Source organism: Fukomys damarensis, unplaced genomic scaffold (assembly GCF_012274545.1).
Source record: "Fukomys damarensis isolate Sample0158 unplaced genomic scaffold, DMR_v1.0_HiC HiC_scaffold_28, whole genome shotgun sequence".
NCBI classification, from domain to species: domain Eukaryota; kingdom Metazoa; phylum Chordata; class Mammalia; order Rodentia; family Bathyergidae; genus Fukomys; species Fukomys damarensis.
This window is the reverse complement of record NW_022900940.1, coordinates 1,638,904-1,663,275: the sequence shown is the minus strand read 5'-3', so window position 1 is coordinate 1,663,275 and position 24,372 is coordinate 1,638,904. Positions and strand designations below refer to the sequence as shown.

The 24,372-nt window shown below is 38.3% G+C and overlaps 1 protein-coding gene across 1 annotated transcript in view; it reads left to right on the top strand.

The window, feature by feature from the left end:
* Positions 1–2,190, top strand: part of Suclg2 (succinate-CoA ligase GDP-forming subunit beta) — a 243,642-nt gene extending 241,452 nt beyond the window's left edge. The window contains exon 11 of the mRNA XM_019205106.2: positions 1,729–2,190. Coding sequence (XP_019060651.1) covers positions 1,729–1,844 — 116 coding nt within the window. The 3' untranslated portion in view covers positions 1,845–2,190. The remainder of the gene's footprint in view (positions 1–1,728) is intronic.
* The last annotated feature ends 22,182 nt before the right edge of the window (positions 2,191–24,372 follow it).

Here is a 24,372-nt window from a genome sequence, read left to right as displayed (position 1 = left end):
CATCCAGGTAGGAAGCACACGGAAGACAGGGTGACAGGGTCAAGGGAGCAGGTGGGACGCAGGGACTTCCCAGCCTCACTCTGTTCCTTCACCCCGTCTGTGTGACTTTTGCCTCTTTGTGTTACTGTCTGTAGCTCTGGCTTATTCCCCGGGACTCTTCCTCCTGTTTCTGGTTGGGCTCCTTCCCCTCCCCTTTCTCTCTTCCAAACTGCCCTCCTCCTTCTCTTCCCCTCTTTTTTGTTCTCCTCTCCTCTCCTTTCTCTTCCTTTGTTCCTTTCTCCCATTCTCTTTTCCTCTCCTTCCACCGTTCTTCCACTCTTTCTCCACTTATCTTTTCTCTCCAGATCCTAAGCTTTCCTCTCCTTCCTGGCATTACTTTTTTTATTTTGTCTTGTTCTATCTTCCTCATATCTTTTCCTCCCTCTGTCTATGTCTCTCTCTCTCCCTCTTTCCCTCCCCCCTCCCTCTCTCTCTCCTGCCACTTATTTTTCTTGCCATCTCCCTTACCTTGCTCTGCCTACCCGCTCTCCACTTCTTCATGGCCTTTGTTTCTTTGTTTCTGGATCTCTCTCTCTCTCTCTCTCTCTCTCTCTCTCTCTCTCTCTCTCTCTCTCCCCTGTGTGACGGATTTCTCTCTGGTCATCGCACCTCTATTTATGACCCATTTCTCATCATAGCCCTATTCCTCGGCTTTATATTTCAGTGTTAGAATCACTTCACATATTGCTTCATTCTGAACATGCTAGTATATGCTTAGTAATTAAAGCTGTAATTAAAGAGTAAGAGCAAGTATAATTAAAATGCATTTTAGTGGATCCTGGAATGATGAAGCAATTAGGCGTTTTGACACGGCACTGAAGGAGCAGCTGGTGGGGAACGGATGTGTTTTTCTAGGGAGCTGCTGCTCTCCCTCTTTCCCTGACCTGGCCCACAGGCCCTAACTGGAGTGAGGCCTCTCAGGCCTGCAACACAGGCAGCTGCAGCGCAGGAGGAGTGGCAGCAGCTGGAGTCCTCACTTGAGCACCAGAGCATAGCCAACTACTCCAGGGCCTTCTAGAGACAGAGGCCAGGATCCAAGCCCCTGGAGATCCCTCCCAAACAGTCCATCCTCATGTCATCTCAGGCATTTCCAGTTTGTGTCGACCCTATCAGGAAAGATTTTGAGGGGGCACGGTTGGGCCATCAAGTGATCAGGATACACAGCTCCTCCTTGGGCACACTTCATATGTGAACCTGTAGTTAGTCTGTAGCACATACGGAGAATGCAACAGGTATGACAAGACATCCCACTGGCCATGCCCACACTCAAATGGATGTGTCATCCTCATTTTTCCCAAAAGACTTTTTCTTTCTATACTCAGAGCTCTGAGATAAGGCCGTTTCAGAAGACTTTCCTCCTTCAAACTCACTGAAGAAGTGATTGTTAAGCTTTCTTTGTATATACTGTAATCTTGAAGCTCATCTTCATTTTTTAAGTGCCAAAGAAATACAGGCAATGTCTTTATAAAACTAGATAATTGAAGTGGGGGAAAAAAAGAAAAAATTAATTTGTCACCAAAGTATATGTAAATGGCCAGATCTGGATCATAAACAGCTGAAACTGTACAGTAATTAAGTTGTTAATGTCAGGTAAGACCCAGGTAGCCAGTCATTTCAGGTCTTAGGAAACTGACAGACCAACCACAACCTGCTGCTTCATCCAGTGACTGTCCATCATCCCCCTTTCAGGAACCAATGTCCAAGAGGCACGGAACATACTCAGCAACAGTGGACTCCCCATCACTGCGGCTGTGGACTTGGAGGACGCGGCCAAGAAGGCTGTCGCCTGTGTGGCAAAGAAGTGATGTCTTTTGCCTGGTCCCAGGGCTGTTTTCCCAATGGCTCCCTCACTGTGGGGGAAAAAAAAATGGTTCTCTCACTGGGAGAAAGGGGAGGGCATAAACAAGAATCACTGTGAAAATCTTAGATCTGTGTCTTCTCGGGTAAGTTATCTAAACAACCTAGTCTGATTTTACTTATATAGTCATTATAAAAATAATGTTCTCTATTTGCAAGCTTCATCCAGCTTTGGGGAAATGATGTCTCTGGCCAAATAACGTGCATATATACAGAAATTTAATTAAGGCAATCCTTGGTTCATTGAGAAGAATGTTGGTGAATATTTAATCCTCTATGGTTAAAAAAAAAAAAGTACCATAAAAACCTCAAGTAGGATTCCATTTAACATATTAACTCTCAAAGGGGCAAAGCTCAGACATTCAAGCAAATAATTATTACACACTGTAGCAGTTTTATAAGTTTCTAATTCCAACACATCTTCAGAAAATTTTATATTCTAAAATATATTTTACAGTGGAAGTTTTACATTAATATACTATACACATATTTTACCATTTGCCTTAACATTGAATATTGTTTACCTCATACTAAAAGGGCAGCCAGAAGCCTTATCTGTGACTTCATGGTAGAAGTCTTCATTTTAAGTTAAGTACTGATGAATGCTGATTATTATGGACATCTCTGTGATGAAGCCATTTCAAAATGGGACAACTCTGAGAAGACTGAATTGTGTTGAGCGTGTCATCTCTCCTTATTGACCTTCACCTCCAGCATCTACCACCTTGTGGTAGAAAAAGTAGCTTTGATGGGAATGTGCCTTTTTCTCATAATGTCCATTTTGTGGTGGAAATTTTTTAATTAGGTTTAAATTAATTAGATTAAATTTTGGTAAAATTTTAATCTTTATGCAAATTTGAATAAAATCCCATGTTTTATAAGCACTATAATATATGTGTGTTTTCCTTTTAGTCAATTTTATTCCTCAGACCTTTTTTTTTTTTTTTTTTTTTTTTAATAAAATACTAGACTAGGGCCAGGGATTTCACTCAGTGGTGCTGCTACCTGCCTTGAAAGCACAAGGTCCTGAGTTCAATCCCTGGAACAAAAATAAATAAGTAAGTAAATAAAGTAAAATAAAATACTAGACTTAGTACCTTAGGGATAGCTCTAAAATTAGAAAATCTCCATTGACCCAGGACTTTCCCACCTCCATTAACCTTTATCAGATAAGCATTTCTGTGGTAGAAGATGGTTCAGTGAAGTAATGAAAATTACCTACGGAACAGATGCCCAGGCAAGTGTGTCAGATGTCTGGCAGGGGAAAGTGTGCTCTCTGCACCATCCTAAGGCAACAACCGGACCTCACTCTGTCTACTTAGAGGCTCACTTGCCACCATCAACAGTTTTCTTCCAATGCACAAATGAATAGCTAACCATGCTGTTTTGTTTGCCTTTTACTGTCTTACATTGTTCTTCTAAGTTTTATGTATGAGAAATTTTTAAAAGTCACTTTATAAATCCCTGTTTCCATGGAGAAATAAACCATTGAGTAGATCAGTTGAATACCCTTTTTTAACGATGATGGGATGAATGAAATTAATAGTGTCTTTTAAAGTATAGTTTACTTTTTGATACCTTAATAACTCGTTAGTATGATGAAAAGAAGTAAACATGCATTTAGTCAATTTTCTAACAATCAACATATTTGAGTGTTTGCTCTTTACAAATGGCCTGTGTTTGAATTCCTTGTAAATATTGATGTTTCTAATCAACCAGGTTGGAGGAGGGGGGATAAAGGAATTAAGTCATTCGTGTAATTATTCTGTAAAAGAGTTAATAACAGGCAAATAACTTTTATTTTCAAAAAATAATTTGTCAAAATTACGCTTTGAACATTTTTTAACAGGAGCTCCAACTTTGTGTATTTTTGTTGCTCGAATGGTATCCCTGATACACAGTGCGTGTTCTATAGGTATTTGTAGAATGAGTTACTGGATAGTGTGCGCTTATGCTCATTGACCCTGCTATACTGGTGACAGAGTAGAATCGGGTGCAGATCGTGTTGGGAGCGTGTCTTAGTCACGTTCTTATGTGGACAAAATACCCAGCATCCAACACCTTAACGGGGGAGAGGTTTACATGGGCTCAAGGCAGAACAGCATGCTGAAATGGCCTGGTCATGGGAAAGCAGCTCGTGGCCTGGTAGCCAAGAAGGAGAGCACAGTTCTAGGTCTTGCTCCCAGTGACCTGCCTCTTCCAGCCAGGCCCTCCACTGTGTGTTAATCTATTGATGAGTACAGTGCCCCCAAGATTCCATCACCTTTCAGAATTTCTGCTTTTGAGTTCAGGAGAGCTTTGGAGGATGCTCCAGATTAAAACCATAGTAGGGGTAGCCTGTCTATGCATTACCCTGCTCTGTTGTGCTCCTGTTTCAGACCTAGCATTGGCTTCAAGTGTACAGGTGTCACAGCTGCATTGTATAAAAATATGAGTCCTTTAAATCTGGTCAGTATTCTTTGAACTTGACCCTTCCTAAGGCAAGGATGTCTATGAAAAGAGGTAGTCACCAGCCTACTGCTACCAACACAAACTACACCCAGTTTTACTCTGTGCCATTGACATAGCATGGTACACATGCGTAATCCATTGTGCAAATACCTGCACGTTGTGAACTGTGCAATCTAAGCATGAAACTCATTGTCCACGTAGCTTACAGAAGAGTGTCCATTCTACCTGAACTGCTTTGTAGGCAGAGTTTTAACTCACTAGCTGGCCTACCACAGACTGCCACAGTCTCAACAGAACAAGTATCAGACTTAGAAATTTAGTCCTGACCCTACTACTTACCAATGATTATTTCTTTGAGTTATTAACTATGGTATTTGTCTACACTTTTGGTTGTGACAAAAACCCAACTTCCACTTGGAAAAAGGTGAGACCTGTTTTACACTTGAGATTATAAAAGAGGTTTGTGGTCACAGGTAAGGCTGGATTTAGAGACTCAAAGTACCTATCAGCCCAACTCATCCCTGTGGATTTCATTCTCTAGGTAGAACACTTCTGCAAGGAGGTAGAAGGGGTATGGGCCATCTCAGGCACACATCTTCAAGTTTAGCATCCACAGAAGAGAGAAGGAAAGATTAAATGAAAGAGAAAGTGAGGATGGAAGGAAGGAAGCTTCTCTCCCTTGGTAATTCTAAGAAACATACTAGAATTCAGTATTGATGGCTCTAAGAGCCAGTTTTGGGTTGAGAACCTATGCCCGAGACCAATTATGAACAAGAAGCTACAGTGTTTGGGGTCCAACCTGGGTTAACCACCATCTACTTGCCTGGATGGGAGGCCCCACCTTAGCTACTGAGACTGACAGCAAAGAAAAGGCAGAGGCTACCTGAGGAAAACTGCAACCCAAACATGAATAAATGGCCATGTACTTGGGGAAAAAAATGAGGGGTGTCAACCACAAGCATCAACTAAAGGTGCTTGCCGTTCTAAAATCTAAGGATTCTATTGTACTACATTCTCATTAATTCTTTGGGGTCCATTTTTCCCTCATGTTTGAGTGTGCAGAGGCTCCTGAAGTTTAAGTATTTATATCTTGAACCCATGTAAGAAATAATGGCACAGAGGCACCTTGTTTTAATACTGTTTCCCACTTATGTTGCAGTCCAATTCCTAAATTGGTAAAATATCAAAAAAACTTTGAATAACCTAATTAGCTCTGTGAATTGGTTTTAATTAGTTCTTTTAGAATTTGTATTTATGTCGATTTCTCAGTTTGCTCTCTGAGGAAAAAAAAAAATCATCCTGAAAAAATATATTTGTTTTTAAAATTGAAAGGCGTAACAAAAATAAGAAAGTATTTTTGACTTTTCTAAAGTAAACATTTAAAGCCATAATGTGAAACTCTGTGAGATACGATGTGTCCAAAAGTAAAATAAGTGAAAAAATGTAATGGTGCCAAAAAAAAAAAAATAGGGTATATTTTCTTCTAGATATGAAGGAGTCAAACAAAGGCATAATGGTTCATTTTTAGTAAATCAGATTTAACTAGAATACAGCGACACCATTTATGGTTGGATTAGAGACCTCATGACTCTGAAATATTGCCCTTTGTCCTTTTGACCCACCCTTGCTCTGGATAAATTTTTAAAAATACATCATTGCCCCCAAATGACAGCAACAGATTGTTTCCAAGTGTAGCAAGGCAGATGTAGGTATTAAAGTGAAAGTGAAATGGAAAAAAAAAAGAGGTTGGAAATATGACTTTTGATCCTTCAATTTTAAGCCCCATGAAATCTTAGGAGTCTCGAAGGGCCATTCGCCAATAAAACGTATCCAGCTATGTAAATCTGTGTCTTTCCCCAAAAAACTGCTGCTTGTTACGCTTTGTGTTAGGGAATTGATAATGTCAAAGTATTTTGTGACACTGCCATTTTGGGCTGGACTTCCTGGTTCTTCTACCCTCAGACCTGTGTTAAATTTCCTTTTCCCCAAGATCACATCAGCAAATAGAACTGAAACTTAGAGCTTCTGCAAGGCGCGAATTTCAAAGTGCAACATGGGTTGTGGTAGGAAAAGAATAGCCTGTCCCACCCTAATAGGGAAGTCATTGGCTCTCAGCCCTAATAAATGAGCCGACACTTTCTCTCTGTCTCTCTCTGTCTCTCTGTCTCTCTCTCTCTCTTTCTCTCTCTCTCTGTCTCTCTCTGTTCTGCTCTCCTGAATAAAATCTCCAGTCGGACCTCTCGTGTGTGTGGCCTAGATGTTGAGCGGCACTGTTCCCTTTCACTTTGAATATATGCTGTCCTTAACTATGTTTAGGGTATTGGAATAATAGCCAGTCCTGGGTATGTATCAAGTCATCCTCAAAGTGGTTCTTATTAGTGACTATGTTGTGTATTTAGTGAGTCTCGTGGTCCTGAAAAGATAAATACAGAAAAACAAGACTTTGGCCTGTGATCCCCTGCAACATCACTGCAAAGCTGTTCCAATTAACTAGTGAGGAAATTATGGCATGGTGAAATAAATGTGCTCCAGCCAAATTTCATAGTTGCTGGCAATATTTTAGAGATGTGGACTTCTGATCCGAACGTAAGTTTATCTCTTCATCTGTTGTCCAGGAGAACATTCTGTGTTGACAGGAGTGGTAAATATCAGCCCTATCCAATATCTGCTACTTAGTCACATGTGATTGTTGAGTATTAAAAACTAAATTTTAAGGTCTGCTTAAGTTAATTAATAGCCACATGTGGGGGTGGTTACTATACTGGCCAGTGCAGTTTTATAGTCTAAATCTAATGGTATGTGGTACTTTGACTTCAACATAACGCAGATTGCTTAAGAAACCTTACCTGTGTTCCCTTACTCAATCCTCTTAGCTTCTCTGTTTTACAAATGAGAGTGTTGTATTCCAGGTAAATTCATTAGCATAACCAGTAAGACAGAACTAGATGTGGCTAGTCAAGATTGAAACTCTGGTCTTTGCAGTCCAAACCTACTGCTCTTTGTCTTTTACCTGTAGGGACTCGAATTCACGATGCTTATGCCATTTATAATCATCATCATGACACTCAAAAGAACACCGTTGACCCAGACATAGAGCAGGCTGAGTCCTTGAATGTTTATGGCCTGTTTAGTGTATTCCACACTTTGGGAAGCAAAATTTAAAGGTTGCAAGGGCACAGTATGAATTGGGCAGGTTCTGTGAACTACAACATCTCTCAGACCTGCAAAATGCTTAAAGCCAAGGCCACTTTCTAAGGAGTCAATCCAAATGGATTATTAACTGATTGCCATCCAGCATCCAAAATCATGACCTCCCAAAAGCAAAAAGGCAAAGGAACAAATAGGGTAAGAGCTATATGCTTTATTTACTTAACATTTCCACAATGGCACCCAGCCCAGCAAAGGAGACAGGACATACATGCTCACATTCAGGGGAAGACAACAATCTGAGGGAGTCAGAGAGTTTGCACACACTGTCAGAACAAAGAAAAGCTCAACAGAGTGCCTCTGTTCATTGTGAGTGAGCAGAGGGGGACAGCACGATGCCTGTGCTCCACATGCAGGGAGGATGGACACAATCCGACAGAAAAATCAAAGCACCATATGGACAGTCTCTTTTGGATAAACACATAACTCAAAAAACATTAAGTATCTTCACAATAGTGTCATCATATAAATCCTGAGAATATTGAGAAAGAGATCAAGGACTGATAAAAACAGAAGAAAGGGTAGCTAAGGAAGCCAAGAGGAGACCAGGAAAAGAAAATCAATACTGAAGAACTAATAAGTCACAAAAAAATGAATCCTGAATACACAGGATGTCCCCTACGCAATGAAGAATTGTCTAACCTAGAACGTCACTGTTGTGAAGATTGAGAAACCCTAGTTTAACTGAATTTACTAATTTACAAGGGTAAATGTGGATTATGAGTTTTTATTAAAGACACCAGAAAATACCTGAAACATTGATGTAAAATGAGAAAATTGTATTCTTTATGGTGAATGTAGGAGGGGAAATGAAATTGAAGGAATAAGGAGAAAATAATATGTGGCACAAGGCTGATCGAACGTGGAAATAATACTTGGTGTTTTTGAGGTAAAAGCAGATGATATTGAAAGTTACTTTGAAGATAGTAAACTAAGTTTGTATTGGAATGGATGTAGAATTTTAGCTAAAAATTGGAAAGGCACACCATATTCCCGGAAGTATCAATGCATTTTTATTTTAAAGATAGAGGTTCCCAGCCTTAAAGATAAAGACCTCAGCATCCTCACTGATCATGCAAATGAGAAACACAAAGAAGCAATCATCCTAGATTTAGACTTTTCCTAAGCCACTTCGAAGCACCGAAGTGAAACAATTGGCAAAATCTTTAGGGAAAGAATTAAAAATATCAAACAAAATGATCTATGCCATTATTGTATCTGACAGGGAAAAATTAGGAACAAGTTCCATATCACCTTACAGTAAATTGAGTAAATAATTCATTTTCTACACAAACAGTGGGATATTACACATCTGTTAAAAACAGACATATATTTATTAAAAGATGTCCATATAGACTTCCAGAGAGCAGTAACAAAGCAATACATATGATCATTTAAAGTTTTATCAAAATATACATATGAATTTGATCACTTGGATATAAATTTGAAGTAAATTTGATAGAAAAAAATAGATGATTTTTTTTTTCCTTTCATTTAACCTAGTAGTTCTTAACTGAGGAAAATGTTACAAGGGACATTTACCGATGTCTGGAGACATTTTTATTTGTGAAAGCCATAGGGCCGCTCCTCACTTCTAGTGGGTAGAAGCCAAGGAGATGGTAAGCATCCGTCAGTACACAGTATGAGGATGACACTTGACATCCTGCTGGTAAACATCCTGCAGGTTACAAAAACAGAATGCTCACCCTGAATGTCAGTGATGCCAAAGCTGAGAATGCCTGATTTATTTGTATTTACTATGGTAGTTATGAATTGATGTGTAAGGAAAATGAAATGATTTTTAAAAAGCCCACAAAAAGGGAGTAAGTGTTCTATTTGGGAAAAAAATTACTACAAAAAAAGGAAACTATACAAGAGTTTATGAAATAAACTTATGAGAAAAATGTATTTAATGTATTTAAAAGATATAAATTCATTTATACATCTGTGTTTTAGATCTTGAATTAATTGACCAATATTTTATTTTTGGGAAAACTTATATGTATTGTACTGTTCATTTAATAATATTTGTTTGTTTATTTGTTTGGTACCTGGGATTGAACTCATGACTTTGTGCTTGCAAGGCAGGCGGTGGAACCACTGAGCTAAATACCTGGCCTCATTTACTTCTATTTGGAGAGGATAAATATTAAATTGTACAAAAAATATTTAAATACAAGTCCAAGTAATTTTGTTTTTAAGATAATCGAAATAGCATTTAAAATCTCATTCATTTTACATTTTAGTATGAAAAAGCTTACTCATGTTAGCTTTAGATCTTTCATTGCATTAATTAGTTACTAGTTCTCAACTAGTGTGCAAGGCGTGATCAAAATATATGGTAAATGTTTATGTTTTTAGAAAATTACTGCAATAAATGATTCATTGCCATTAATCCCCCTCTCACTTTTAACACACTTCATCTCATCATTGCGACTTTCTGAAGCTCTTCTGAGAGTCCTCTTTTGTGAGTATCTTTTCAACATATGATAAAAAATGCAGTGAATATTATTGCTGAGTACCATCCGAGAGAAAAGCAAGCTCATGAACATAGTACAGTGTGTCCTCAAAGTCAAAATGACGATGAAAGGTGAATGTCTTGAATCAATTCAAGATATCAAGGCAGCTGGGACAGTACAACCGAAGACATTCATGAATGGGACTTCTAGAACTACTTCAAAAAAATGGCAAGAATGATGGGGTAAGTGTGTTTGAAACAAAGAGGAGTATTTGAGGAAGTTCAATCCACTCTGTCTTTCATTGTAATAATTTTTTAAATTTAAGCATTCATCATGTATTTCGATAACACCTTATGCAGAACTTTTTTCTATAGTTTCATAATCGTCGGTGGTGTTTTTCATCTTAAACCTTTGCAGTGCCATGTCTAATCCTAGTATTTAAAAGTATGCCTCATTGTGCTCCAGTAAAGAATGTCAAGCAGTACGGTGATCAATGTTGAGGCATTTATTGAACATCAGACGTGCTGTTCAGTGTAAGGATGCCCCAGCACCTTGCAGACATCACTGGTTAAAGGCAACATGGCAGAACTTTCCCCCTGAGGTCATAAAGCAGTGTGTGCAAGGCGGTCAACCATTCTTCCAAAAATGCAGCAAAGTGCTGGAGGCAGCCACATGTCACTTCATATTGCTGTCACACAAGGGCTCAAACTGCAAACATGGCTGGTGAATTTCAGGTTTCACTAGATTTTTTTCATCTTCAGGATCATTTCCCAGAATATGCCATTTAAAAATAGGATTTGGAAACTGTAGCTAATTTAGTTTAATTTAAACAAATGTTTATCTAACATCTGCTGTCCCCTGGCAACATGGCAGCTGCAGGGAAAAACAGATTCAGTAAAGACAGAGCCTCTGTTCACAGAAAGGGTGATCCAAACCCTCCCAGAACTACCCACTGGAACTTGACAAGACTCGAAAAGGTGTGCGAAAAGGAAACATTAGAATTCCCCATAAATGACAGTCACAGAATGCACTTGAGAACAAACATAAATGTGAGGGATTTTTTTTGTTTTTATAAAGTTCGGAACAGATTTTAAGCACTAAAAATATATTTCAGAGACTTCAATTGCTTTAAAAGTGAACAATTAAGTTATAAATTTCAAAGCCTAATTTCAAAATTTATGGATCTCTTTATTCCATTTATGAATCTATTCTATTTTGACAAATCACTTTTAAGCAGCCTGTACTTCATGTTTTCACACTTAGTGAAACTCCTTTATCTATTCAAACTGCCTGTATAAATTTAATATATTACATTCTCTTAGAGTATTTTCAATTTTATGACAAAGCATCCTGAGCGCATAAGTAATTTTCAGAAATTAAAATTTTAAAAATCCTTAAATTCTCTTAAATGTGCTGATATTGTCTTTGTATTAAGATTTCAATTTAGAATCCCAAATTTTACCAAGTGTTAGTCATGTGTTAGGTAGGAAGCATGGCATTGACCTGTTAACCTCTGTATTCCTTACCAGTGGCACATGCATAAAATACCAAGTGCTCACAAATACTCAATAGTGGAGTGTATCAAACTGTGCTATACTTTGTTCCAAACCTTCCTAGGCCAGCTGCAGCAATAATAGGTATTCCCTTTGGTCTGGACACTGGTCTGGCACCGCTCAGTATCACAGTTGGGAGTCACTGGAGTTCTTTATAGATGAAAATGAGAACACTATAACCTGAACTAGGTTATAGTCTGGTGCCTTCATGGCTCACATAGTCCACTCAGTTCTATCCTTGGAAGTCTTGAGTTTTGTTTAGTTTCTTAATTCTGTAAGTTTTTATCTTTTGCCAAATCTGCTAAGTTTTCAGCTGTTAATTATACCTTTCCAGTCTCACCCTCTTTCTCCTCTCAATTCCAAGAGCTCAATGTCACAAATGTTAGATCTTTTCTGTGATAGTCCACTGGTCCCTAAGATTTCACTCGTAGGTTTTATTTCCTGGTCTGTTTTCTCTGTTGTTCAGATTGGATTTTCTGTTGATGAATCTTCCAGTTCATGGATTCTTTTCTCCATTCTCTCCATTCTGCTCTTCAGTTCATCCATTTATTTTCCATTTAATATACAATGGACTCTTTTTGTTTGTCTGTTTGTTTTGGGGTACCAGAGATCGAACTTGGGTCCTTGTGCTTGCCAGGCAGGCAGCGGAACCACTGAGCTAAATATCCTGCCCCAGTGGACTCTTGATTTAGAAAATCACGTCGTTTACAAGGGCTGCTTGGTTGTAAATCAAGTTGGTCAAGCTCTTCTGCACAGCCTTTAAAGTCTCTCTCCTGTCTAATTTTGGACCACACAGATAGTGGCCCAGGATTTCACAGTTAACCCCACACAGGAAAGGATGCAACGTTCCTTCCAGACCGCTTTTAGGGTTAAATCTGTATCTGAGACCAAATGGAAGCATAAGCAGCTCGGTTGTGACTCAATTCTTTGGTCATCAGTTAAAACTAAAATCCTGGTTATAACCCACGTTTTGTGTATGCCAGGCCAGTCATAACTCGTGGGCCCACTGTGTTTTTTCACTTCTGAAATTTCCATTTGGTTCTTCTTTATGTCTTTTATTCTTTTGCTGAGGTTTTGTTTTGTTTTGTTTTGTTTCTTCTGTCTTTCGGATATGTTTTGTAATTGCTTAACAATAGTGCCCTTCTGAAAGCTGCTTTAACAAGTTTGTTAAATAATTCTAACATTTCTACCACCTCAACCTTCACATCTACTAATTATCCTCTTATCATTCAGTTTCAGGTCTTTCCAGTTCTTTGTTTGAACAGTGTTTTTTATTTAAATGCACCCAGTGTGTGTGCCCTGTGAAACTGTGGATTAGCTCGCATCTTCACACACTGCTCCAGCAGGGGGAGTGGCCATGCATCACTGACAAGTTTGGGGAATGACCAGGTTCAGTAACTGAGCAGAGGCTCTTTATCACTCCAGCTGAGGTGGCATTCTGACTTCCCAGCAAACTTGCACCAGTCTTCCCTGGCAAGAAGGTCAGGGATGCCTTATTAGTGCTGGCCTCGTGGGTTCGATCAACCCCACAGAAGCAGGTTATAGCCTCATAACAAAGTCTCTTCCTGCCCTCCGCTGACACCATGACACGGAGCTGTGGGGGGACACCTCCTTCTTGTTGATGGGGTAGAAATCTAGGCCCCCATGTGCTCTCGCCCGATGCCATGTTGGAAGGCATGGATCTTGTCTGCCTTGCTGAATAAAGGTCCAGCTTCCTATTTAGCATTCTCAATAAAACAGACACGGGGCTGAGACGGGTTACATGGGTGCTTCTGCTGCCTGATAGAGGTTGAAAGCAAGGGTCCCACTCAGCCTTTGCTGGACTGGCTGGGGATAGAACCACAGATTATTTCTGTGGTGTTTCACTGAAGTCCAATAGTTAGGCTCTAAAAGTTTTCTGACTTGTTGGGCTGCTACCTCCCTGATCCTGTGATGGAGAGAAGAGGTTTATGTATGGCAATATATCTCTAACTGTAGTAATTTTTGAATATTTTAAATATTCACTATATTTTTTTCACTCCTTGGATATCTCCACTTGGAGCTGAAGAATCTCAGCATTTGGAATTGGCAACAAGCAGAGGCCAGGAAAACCCCAACAGAAACCTATAGTTCTGTTGTTGATATCTTTGTGTGTTTCCTTTCATTCATCTTCCATACTGAGAGACAGATAGAATTGTACTATTTATAATTATACTGTGTGTAACTTTGTTATCATTTTTCTTTTAGCTTTATATAAAGAGCATTTTCTCAACAATTGCCTCTTCCTTAATTCTCTTCTAAAAATAGCAACCTACAATAGAAGAGAGATGAAAATCCTGGGAGTCAGATAACCAAACTCCATGTGTCTATCTGTATTGACACAATTATGGACACAGAAATTTCTAGGAAGAAATAAAACTTTGACACATGGCCCTACTTTTTATTCAGTCACTAAAAATCTTATATGTGAAAGGCTTCATAACCATGGAGATGCTAATCAATCCAAATGATTAGACACCTGTGAATGTATGAACCCTTTAAGCCCTTATTTTCCTCTATCCAACGATAGTGTCCTAGAGGATTCTATTTCAGCATTCTGAGTTACTTGTTTGCTTCCTTGGCTGAATGAGAAATGTTCAGATTTAAACCACACCTTTGGCTGGGTATGATTGGAAGCAGAACCTGAAACAGATTTTTCTGATGCTGATTTACTGAGGCAAGGTTCATAGAAGCCTTATGGCCTGTGAAGTAGCGGATTCCTGCAGGGAGGAGAGCTGGGCAAAGAAATGGCTTTAGAAGTCTAGCTCTAGGAAAATGCAGCCTTGCTGGGACCCAGAATTAAGACTCCCAGAAAACAACCTGTTAAAAAAAGAAGTAGATCTTCCAAAATTGAGAGGGTGCTTACAGGAAAGCTACAAAGAAGCTAGAGAAACAGAGCACGAGTCTAGAAAGATAACCACAGCTCCTGGAAAGGGGGATACTTCTCCAGTAACAACGTTGGTATATGGGTAGCTTTCGTTCGTTTTTATGGGCTGTCAATATCCAGCTTGACTTTGACTATGTTACTCTTGCTGATTTTGTTGTTATTGCCAAGGTGGCACAGTTGCCATTAATCAGTTTTTACCACATGCCTGTATTTGGTTTGTCTTTGCATCATTAAGAATACTGTAGTTCACTTCTGGAGAACTGGGTATTGAGCCAATCAGACAATATCTTTCCCTTCCCAAATTAACAGAGGTTGTTGGATCTTGGGACAGAGGCAAATGCCTATGGTTAGTGACACACAGAGTGTATCATTGGAAAGCAGATATTAACTAAAGAGTTCTCCATTCTAGCAATAAATTTTTCCACCGTAATTGACCCTCAACCCTCAGTGCATACACCACACAGACAACACACACACACACACACACACACACACAGAAATATGAGCAGACAAAACAATGAAATGCTTCTAAAACCTCCTAATTCCTCCAAAACTGATCCATGGGGGGTTGATGAGGGAGGAAATCAAAGCCAAACACCTGAATTATATGAAAGGATAAAAAGAGGAGACAAAGAAAACCAGGTTGATTAAGTGCTTGACAAGCCCAGCATGACATCCGTAACTAAACAGATAATGGACTTTATAAATAAAATGTTTTCTCCTCACCACCACATATGAGCAAGAGCAAAACAGACAGTACTTTGTAGACAACTGTTGGTATCACAGCTAATACCCTCTTGGCCAGTGCCACTCAAATGACAAAATACAGACTCAGATACTCCTCATATACTTGACCTCTTTATGGGAATGACTGAAAAGCCTATGGCAAGAGGCATGGGTACAGGAAAGGATGAATATGACATTAATGCCGTCAATCATAATAAAGAGACAGAGTGCACCGTCAACGAGACCAGTGTTGCTAAGTTCCATACAATGTCCCATTTTCAACTCAAGGGTAGAGATCTACCTCATTTGTCTTCTGAGCTCTGCCATAGAAAACAACCCATCCTGTTAGTAGAATCACTCCTTTGTCAACTTTTGGCTGCATTTTATAGCACATAACCTGCTTTGTAAGACATCTATAAATGCTGTTTCATGAATCACAGTCTCTGTTGTTCTTCCTATGTAATTAGACTATTTAAAGTACAGTTTTGCATCCTCATGAGAAACTCAAAATGATTTACACTCCATACAGCAACTAAACTGTCACCAACTCCTTTGAGGTAGTTAAATATCTCAATAGACCTCTGGAAAGAAAAGTATAATTGCCATATATTGGTGCAGCCCAAAAAGAGCACTAAAAAATTTTTGAGTGGTTTCCCTTTTCCCTTTTTCCTTTTTGAAGTGTAAGACTGAACAATCAGACTCAAGAGTCCTGACTTTTGGTTGAGGTTCCATTATGATCACTCTATTCTCTGATTTATAAGAAAAATCTTCTGTATTATTCCTGTCTGGAGATAAGAAAATTCACCTGTTTTGTGTGACCTTATCCAAATGTCATCAGTCTGAAGGAACTGTGGAGTTGTTTTCCTAACAAATGTGGGCAAGACAGGAAAAATTAAAAAGGCCTAGCCCCTCCAGTTTTCTCCTCCAGGGGGAAAACCAGTAAAGCTATGTTTCATCAGTGAATAGGACCAAGAAGAATTTATGTCTTGTATGTCTTAAATATATCACGAGAAAAACATCATTACAGTTATCTGACTCCAGTTGCAGGTACTCTGATGGAAAATATGAAAATTGCATGCATTATAACAAAAAAGCAGAGAAGTCAAATGAGAATATAACCACCTCAAGAGCATGTCACTATTTCTATGTTAAAGGAAGGTTGATTTTTGAGGATACTTTTGCTAAAGTTGCTCCCACAAATTAGGGAACATCATCACAAAATTCTTTTTTTTTTTCAGCTTTAATTGAGTTTATTGGTACATTTTTGGGATACAGTACAGTTACATTCATTGTTGGGATCTTGTACCTCTACATGACAAGTCTTGATTCTCATGTTTTCCCCTTACCTCTGCCCTCCCTTCACCCCCTCCTCCCCTCCCCATCTACAAACTCTTTATTTTCATCTTTTCATTATCTCACATTTTTTTCTTTTCCCTTTTTACTCTTCCCCTACCCATCCCACCTTCCCTACACTTTTAGCTCCTTTGTTCCCATTTCTAAATGTCACTGATCTTATTAGAATCTTATGCATTGTTGCAGATTATTTACACCAGGGAAACTATTCAGTATTTACACATGTATGACTTATTTATTTCACTTAGGAGTATATCTTCAACTGGTCATTCGAGAGATGCAGATGAAAACAACACTGAGATTCCATCTCACCCCACAAAGAATGGCTGCTATCAAGAAATCACACAATAACAAATGATGGCGGGGTAACCACTATGGAAATCAATATGGAGATACCTCAAAGAGCTTGGACTGGAGGTTCCATTTGACCCAGCCATCCCTCTGCTGGGTATCTTTCCAAGAGAACTAAAAGAATCATATCACAGAGAAGTATGTGCACCCATGTTTATAGCAGCACAGTTTGTAATAGCTAAATCTTGGAAACAGCCTGTTTGCCCATCCGTTGGAAACTGGATAAAGAAGTTGTGGTTTTTCTATAAAATGGAATATTACTCAGCCATAAAGAATGAGAAGATAGATTCATTCATAGGAAAATGGATACAAAATTCTTTTTCATACTTAAATTGTGTTCATATAATTGAAAAATGGAAGACAATGAATTATATGTGTTTATTACCTAACGCTATTTTAGGATTTGGTGCAGCTAGGTAATATATACAAGAAATGCTCTTGTGTAATAAAGTTATTGAAGAGCATAGGAAGGAAGGGAATGGAAAGTCAGGTCCTGCGTTCAGATTGCCAGGAGTCTGGGCTTCTTACCTGCAGGAGGCCTGTGGGCATCTCTGTGGTATCGCTTGTGGCCCTGCTCCTTTTTCTGTGTCTTGATCAGAAGGAGCTAACAGTTCAAAGGGTTTTACAGTTGTCATCTTCTGACTGTCTCTCTTCATTCCTGACTCCTGTATCACATTGGCCATCCAGCAGAGAAGGCCACTAGAATGATGTCATTCTGGGTGGGAAGAAAAGTTGTTTGTGGATTTTGTTATCACATCCCTATTTTTTAAATAAAACTAAGAAAATGCTGTTTGCATTAGAATGCCCCCCAGTTCTTGGAATTGATTCCAGGGCCTTAACATTGAGCTATATCCCCAGCTATATATATATATATATATGTATGTATATATGGGGGGGGCAAGGTCTTGCTAAGTTGCCCAAGCCAGTTTCAAACTTCTCATCCTCCTGCCTCAGTCTCCCAGCATAGGATACTCTTGTAAGAACTGATTAAACACAAATAAAATATTATCTCATATAATAGGAATCAGAAACTAGTGCAATTCTGGGGTTGATTCAAGCATTCAACAATGCTCTCGTTAGCATCCCTGGTTCTCTGGGTTTGGCCCTCCTGATCCAATATGACTGCTACGGCATTTAGCATCAAATCTTCAGTCGACAACATCCAAGACCAGAAAGGATCCATCTTATTTTGTGGCCTTTGGCAAAAGTGCAAAAACAATTCCTGGATGAGTTCTGGCAAAATGTTCACTATTGTCTCCTTGTCCTGTTCATAAAAATTGTCTTCTCTATTCCTGAGCCTTAATCACTAATCTGCTTTTCAGACTAATAAAATTTCAATATCCATATCATGTGTGTTTTCTTTTTTGTTGATATTGATATTGTTTATTTATGCCCTTTTTTCTACTAGTCATGCTAGAGGTGTTTCTGGTCTTCAGAAAACAGATCTTTGTTATTTTCATTCTCCTTCTTTTATTTTTTTAAAACTATTTCTTTATGTTTATTGTTTTTTAACATTTATCTTTTCTAAAAATTTTTGTATAAAATTTATTCAAATACTTAACCAGTTTATATTTGGTATATCTTAATTTCTTTGGGGGGGATCAAAGGTGCAGTGCAACTGAGCTAAATCCTTAGCCCTTCACTTGTTTTCTTATGTTGTCTTTTCATTGGTATTTTGTCCTAAATACTTTATAATTCTCTCATTGTAATTCTCCTTTTCATCATGAATTATTAAGGACTAAATTTTTTAAGATAAAATTGTGGTCTTTTTACTTTTAATTCTTTATTTCTTTCATTTCATTATACTCAAATAAACTGTGACATTGATACTTTGAAATTCGTTGGCATATTTTTATGCACTTAATTACTATGAATCGTATCTGCATTTGAAGAGAATGGATAGGTACAAATTTAATATATTGCTATCAAATCAAGCATATTAATTCCATTTGCTAATCACTATACTTACTTGAATTTTTGCTAGTTTGATGTACTCATTTTCATAGTTATGTTAAAAGTTCCCAATTTGAATTTGTGTAGAAGTATATACCACATATAGGGATACGGAGAGACAAAGATGTGTATAAAGATTGCAGTATCTTTTAGAGAGTAACTCTGTAGTTTCATTATTAGTCTTTAACCCTAGTAAGGTTTTGGACTTAAGTTCCATTTTAAAATTTTATCTGAGGTTATATTAGAACCATAGATATTTGGACTTACAATTTTGCTGATCTATCTTTTCTTATTTCTTTGCTTTTTATCTTTCTGAATTTTCTTTTTTGTTTTCCCTTTTTAAAAAAAAACTATGGTTTTTCTATAAAATGGAATACTACTCATCCATAAAGAATGAGAAATTAGAGTCATTCGTAGGAAAATGGATGCATATTGAGGATATACCCTTAAGTGAAATAAATAAGTCACACATGGGTAAATACTGAATAGTTTCTCTGGTGTAAAATACTACAATTGTACATAAGATCCTAATGGCATAATTGACAATGTGAAATAGGAAGAAAAGGGCTAAAAATATAGGGGAAGTGGGAAGGGTGGGGAAAGGAAATAAGGGAAAAGGAAAAAAATGTGAGAAAATTAAAAAATGGAAATAAAGTACTTGTAAATAGAGAAAGGAGTAGGGGGTGAGGGGAGGGCAGGGGTAAGAGGAAAAAATGAGACCAAGACCTGTCATGTACAAGATTCCAATGATGAATGTAACTGTACTGTATGCCTAAAATGTGCCAATAAATCAATGAGAGAAAAAAAAAAACCTACCTGAATTTTGTGTTTCACACATTTTGAAAATCTATATACCTTTTTAAAATAAATTTATTATGTTTGTGTGATCATGGTTTGCTTCTTTCTACAGTCTTATTTTATGTCTTCTGAATATAATTTTTTCTCTTTTTAAATTTTGTCCGTGCAGTATATATTCTCTTCCTACTGGGTCCCTAGCAAGCTGGGACCATAATGGAATGTGACTTGTGGGTAATTGGGGAGGAATGGGTGAATGTGGGTTTTAGAGGGATGTGACTCCTTGTGGGTCAGTGGGAAGTTCATGGTAGGCAGAACTCTACAATTATACCTGCTGGTGTCTTGCTTTTTCCCCTGAGTGTGGATAAGATTCTTAAATGTACTAGAGCAGCACTTGGCAAGCAAGTCACACCGTAAGGCAAAGGTAAAGGAATTTTGCAAATACAGTTAACGTCTAATTGCTTGACTTTAAGCTAATCAAGAAAAAGACTATACTGGCCAAATCTGGGAGTCCTTCAAATGAAGGCATAGAGACCAGAAACCAAGGTCTTGTGGACCTCCTTGCTGTCCCACAAGAAGCAAAATGTAATCTGTGAATGACCTGTGAGGGAAGCCATGCAGTAACAACCTATAGATCCTCCATGAGCCATAAGCAGGTCTGGCCAATAGCTAGCAAGAATTCTGGGATGCAAGTCAGATGGCTACAAGGGTGTGGATTGTGCAACAACCCCAGGTGGGTCTGGAGTAGATCATTCCCTGTACAAGATTTCAGGTAACACAGCCAGACCAACAGAGAGAGAGGACTCACCTGTGCCTAACTCCTAACACCAATGCTGAGGTAAAGCATATATCTTCTTTAAGCCTCAGTGATTGGAATAATGTGATATATAGCAGTAAAAAACAAATATAGGTGGCACATTATACTTTTGTAACCACTCTTCAATTTTTCACATACCTATTTAACTATAAATATTTTAAGCAATAGACTTTGTGGAGATGGGAAGGGAGATATGAGGTGGGGAGGAAAGGGGAAGTAAAAATCAAGAGGCACTGTATATTATCAACTCCTCATGATGAGTGTACTTACGGTGTATCACAAACATGTAGAAAGGGAAGAAGGAAAATAAGTCTAACATTTTAAATCATTTATCTCCTTTTATCATATTTAATTAACTAGACAGCTCTCTTCTCCCCATCTTATTTTTGTCAAAATACCAAAATATGATATTTCTTAAGACCCAAAATAGTTAATGCTTAATCAAATTTGCTGACACATTTCATCAATTTCTTCTCTTAAATCTGCATCATAATCTGTTATGTTAATGAATTGATACATGTTATCTTTAAATATCCTAAACATTTATTGTAACGTCCTTGCCAGTTTCCTCTACAAAATAGATTTCTTTAGGAATGACTATTGCCACCAGAAAAGCATTTTTTCAATCAGTATGTTCAGTTTTCTTTTCTTCCCTTTTCTCTCCCTCGTCTCCCTTTTGCAGTTTCCACTTTGACCAGCTGGACCCTGAGTCCTCTGAGATTCAGTATCACTTTGAGATCTTCACTTCACTGGACCGTCAGATGATAAATCACTGAATTTCCCACAGGAATGTGAAGTATACAATCAATCCAGAGCCTAGCAATACAATTAGGGAAATAGAAACCATGAATCATGAACACAGCCATATCACGATACATGTATATTTGGGTATTTGTTCACAGTTCTTGACTCATAACTCTCACCTACCCCATCTGATGGCAGGTCATAAAACCTTCATTCCAAAAGGGGTCCTGACCCATATCTTATGGGAAGGAATGCTGCATAGAGAGGCTAAGGAAAACCTGAGCTCACAGCCACCAGTTTATTAGCAATCTTACCTATCCACCAAAGTCTTTAGAAAACCCCAATGGCAACACTCAGAGAGCTTCCAGATTGCTGAACCTGTAGAGGCTTGGAGGCTTGAGTCCTATAAGCCACTCAGGGAAATTCATCCCCCAAGGAGGAGTTGTTATTCCTGCTTGGTCAGAGGCACTGGTGAAACGACCCAGAGCTCTTGTTTGTTTTTAAATCTGATGCATCTCCTAATAGACAGTGTCAGAACTAAAGTGGATGAGAGGGTGCCCAACTACTGCCTGATAACCACTTGCTTCCTGGTGTGAAGAAATCCTCCCACCTTTGCGGAATCAGAAGTGATCAACATTATTAATGCAGAGTAGGAAAAACTGAGTTGGAGTTGGGTTTTCCTGTTGGAACAGCACTTACAAGGGTCTTACAATGGAATTAATATGGAACATGACTGCAGCCTGTGACTGATGAGGAAAGTACAGCTTTTTTTGCCCAGTTTCTCTGTCTCTGTATGGGAACAGTAAACCTAACCCCAGCTGCCTCTTTTTATGAATATTTTCTGCCCTTATTAACATCTAGAAGGCTTGCTCACTAACCACTGCTTATTTCTAAAACAGAATCCAACAGCCTCAGTCTCTATTATATCTTATTCCTGTTCTATTTTTGGTTCATGATATGTTTATCTTATTTTTAAGCTTATCTTACTGCTTTATGCTTATTTTAAAGCATATCTTACTGCTTTTCTGTTTTCATGTTCACCTGTTATTATTTGCTTTAGCAGAAAGTGTGTACTGATCCTTAAGTCTAAGGAGTGGCCATTTTGCCCAGAAGTCTCTTGCACAATGTATATGCACCATCTCACTTGATCCTGACTGCTACTCTTTGAGTAGCTGTGCTACTTTCAGTTTTATCTGTGAGGGAATTGAGGCTCAGACAGCTTTCTTAAGGTCACACTGAGAGTTGAGAAGCTAAAATGTTAGATCTTATAATTCCACAGTACAACATCTAAATTGCCACAGAAAGGAGATATTGAAGATGTAAGGGGGAAAAGTATGAAAAACCCACAAAAGAGGACTGAGAGGCGATGACATGAAACACCCATCCCAGCCAATGTTATTGGAGATCTGTATATGACATGGGAGATCTTTGTATGATGTTGGTGTTCATCTCTAAAAACAAGCACATTTAGGTTTCTACAGCAGAGAATAAACAAGAGTAGCCCTTTATGATTTCATTTTACAAAACTGCCTCATTATAGATGAAGTATTCAGAATATTTATTAATAACAAATTTATTGATTATAGGACATTCAACAGAAAAACAATTAAAAATAAAAATAAAACCTGGCATTTTGATAAAGGACAGTGCATGTCAGAGTATTAATTAATTTTCAAATGGGAAGAATGCTGATAACATGGAGGTGTTGGTATCAATGTTGAATTGGAATGGAAACAAAGTCTTTGTGTATAGAGAGGGGTGGAGAGATTAAAGGGAGGGCAGGGGGTGGGGAAAATATAAGAACCAAGGTAGATTGTGTAAAGGTTCAAATTTCTAATAATGAATGTAATTATTTTGTATACCTTAAATATCCTGCTGTTTCACCCTGCTGTTGAGGAAAAAGGATGCTTAAATGAACTTTAAAGAAGAGAAAATTTAAAAATCACATTTCTTCTGTCATGTCAAGTGATCTAAAGTAATATTTTAAAGAGTTGAGTTCCCAAATGCTCATTGGTAAACTCATTGCTACTGAATATTTGTGTCCCCCAAGATTCATACAGTAAAGTCTAAATCTCCTGTGTGAAGTAATTTGGAGAAGCCAGGGTCTTTGGAAAATAATTGGATCTGAAAGCAGAGCCCTTATAAATGGGATGAGTGCCCTTACAAGGAAATGAAGAGACTAGAGCTCTTATCTCCACTCTGAGGACACAGGAAGATGACCATCTGGAAATCAGAAAGGAGGCCTTCACCATGCCATTATGATCTTGAGATTTCCAATTCCCAGACTGTATATTCTTTTTTTTTTTTAACAGAACAGCGGACTGGATCCAGGGCCTTCACATTTAGCTACATTCCCAGGGCTTTTTGTTTTTTATTCTGAGACAGAAATACATTTCCAGGTTGTCAGGCTGGGCTTGAACTTTGCAATCCTCTTACCTCAGAATCCCAGAGTCCTGGAATTATAAGTTTGTGTCACCATACCCTGCAGTGTTTGTTGCTTAAGTCATACAATTTATGGTCTTATGTTATGAAAGTGACAATCATTCTACCACATGAATATCAATTATTTTGTGATGACCATCCACAGGAAAATAAAACACATTTTACCTTATGAACCCAATGCAACCCAACCAATTAGTCATCTTTCAACAGGTTAAGCAACTCAAAATCTTAGGTTCTTCAGAATACAGGTTTATTCCTCATGATGTTGCACAGAGGCTCTGTCCTGGGCTGTAGCTCTCAACCAGCCTTCAGAGAGACAGCAACTCTGCTTCGAGCAGCCTGTTACTCAGGCCAACACTTCACCCTCATCCTGAAATAAGCTCATGGAAAAGGGAAGAAGTAGAACACTGAGCTCATCTATGGAATTGTTTTGAGATTTACTGCTCATAAATGACATGTTTACCCACCACTGACTCTCATGAAATCCACAGCCACTGCTGAACATCAATACAGTGGGGAAGTGCACTCCAAGGCTAGAATCTCTGCACATTCCCTAGCAAATGATAGGGATGACTAAACCTCCAACAGGGAAGTGTGGTGGTAGAGAGGGAATAACCATGGCAAATAATACTAGCAACTAGCTGCATATGTTTATACTATAAGTGCATACACCATTAAACCAGAATTTCTCAAAACAGTAATTACCCTTACAATGGTTGA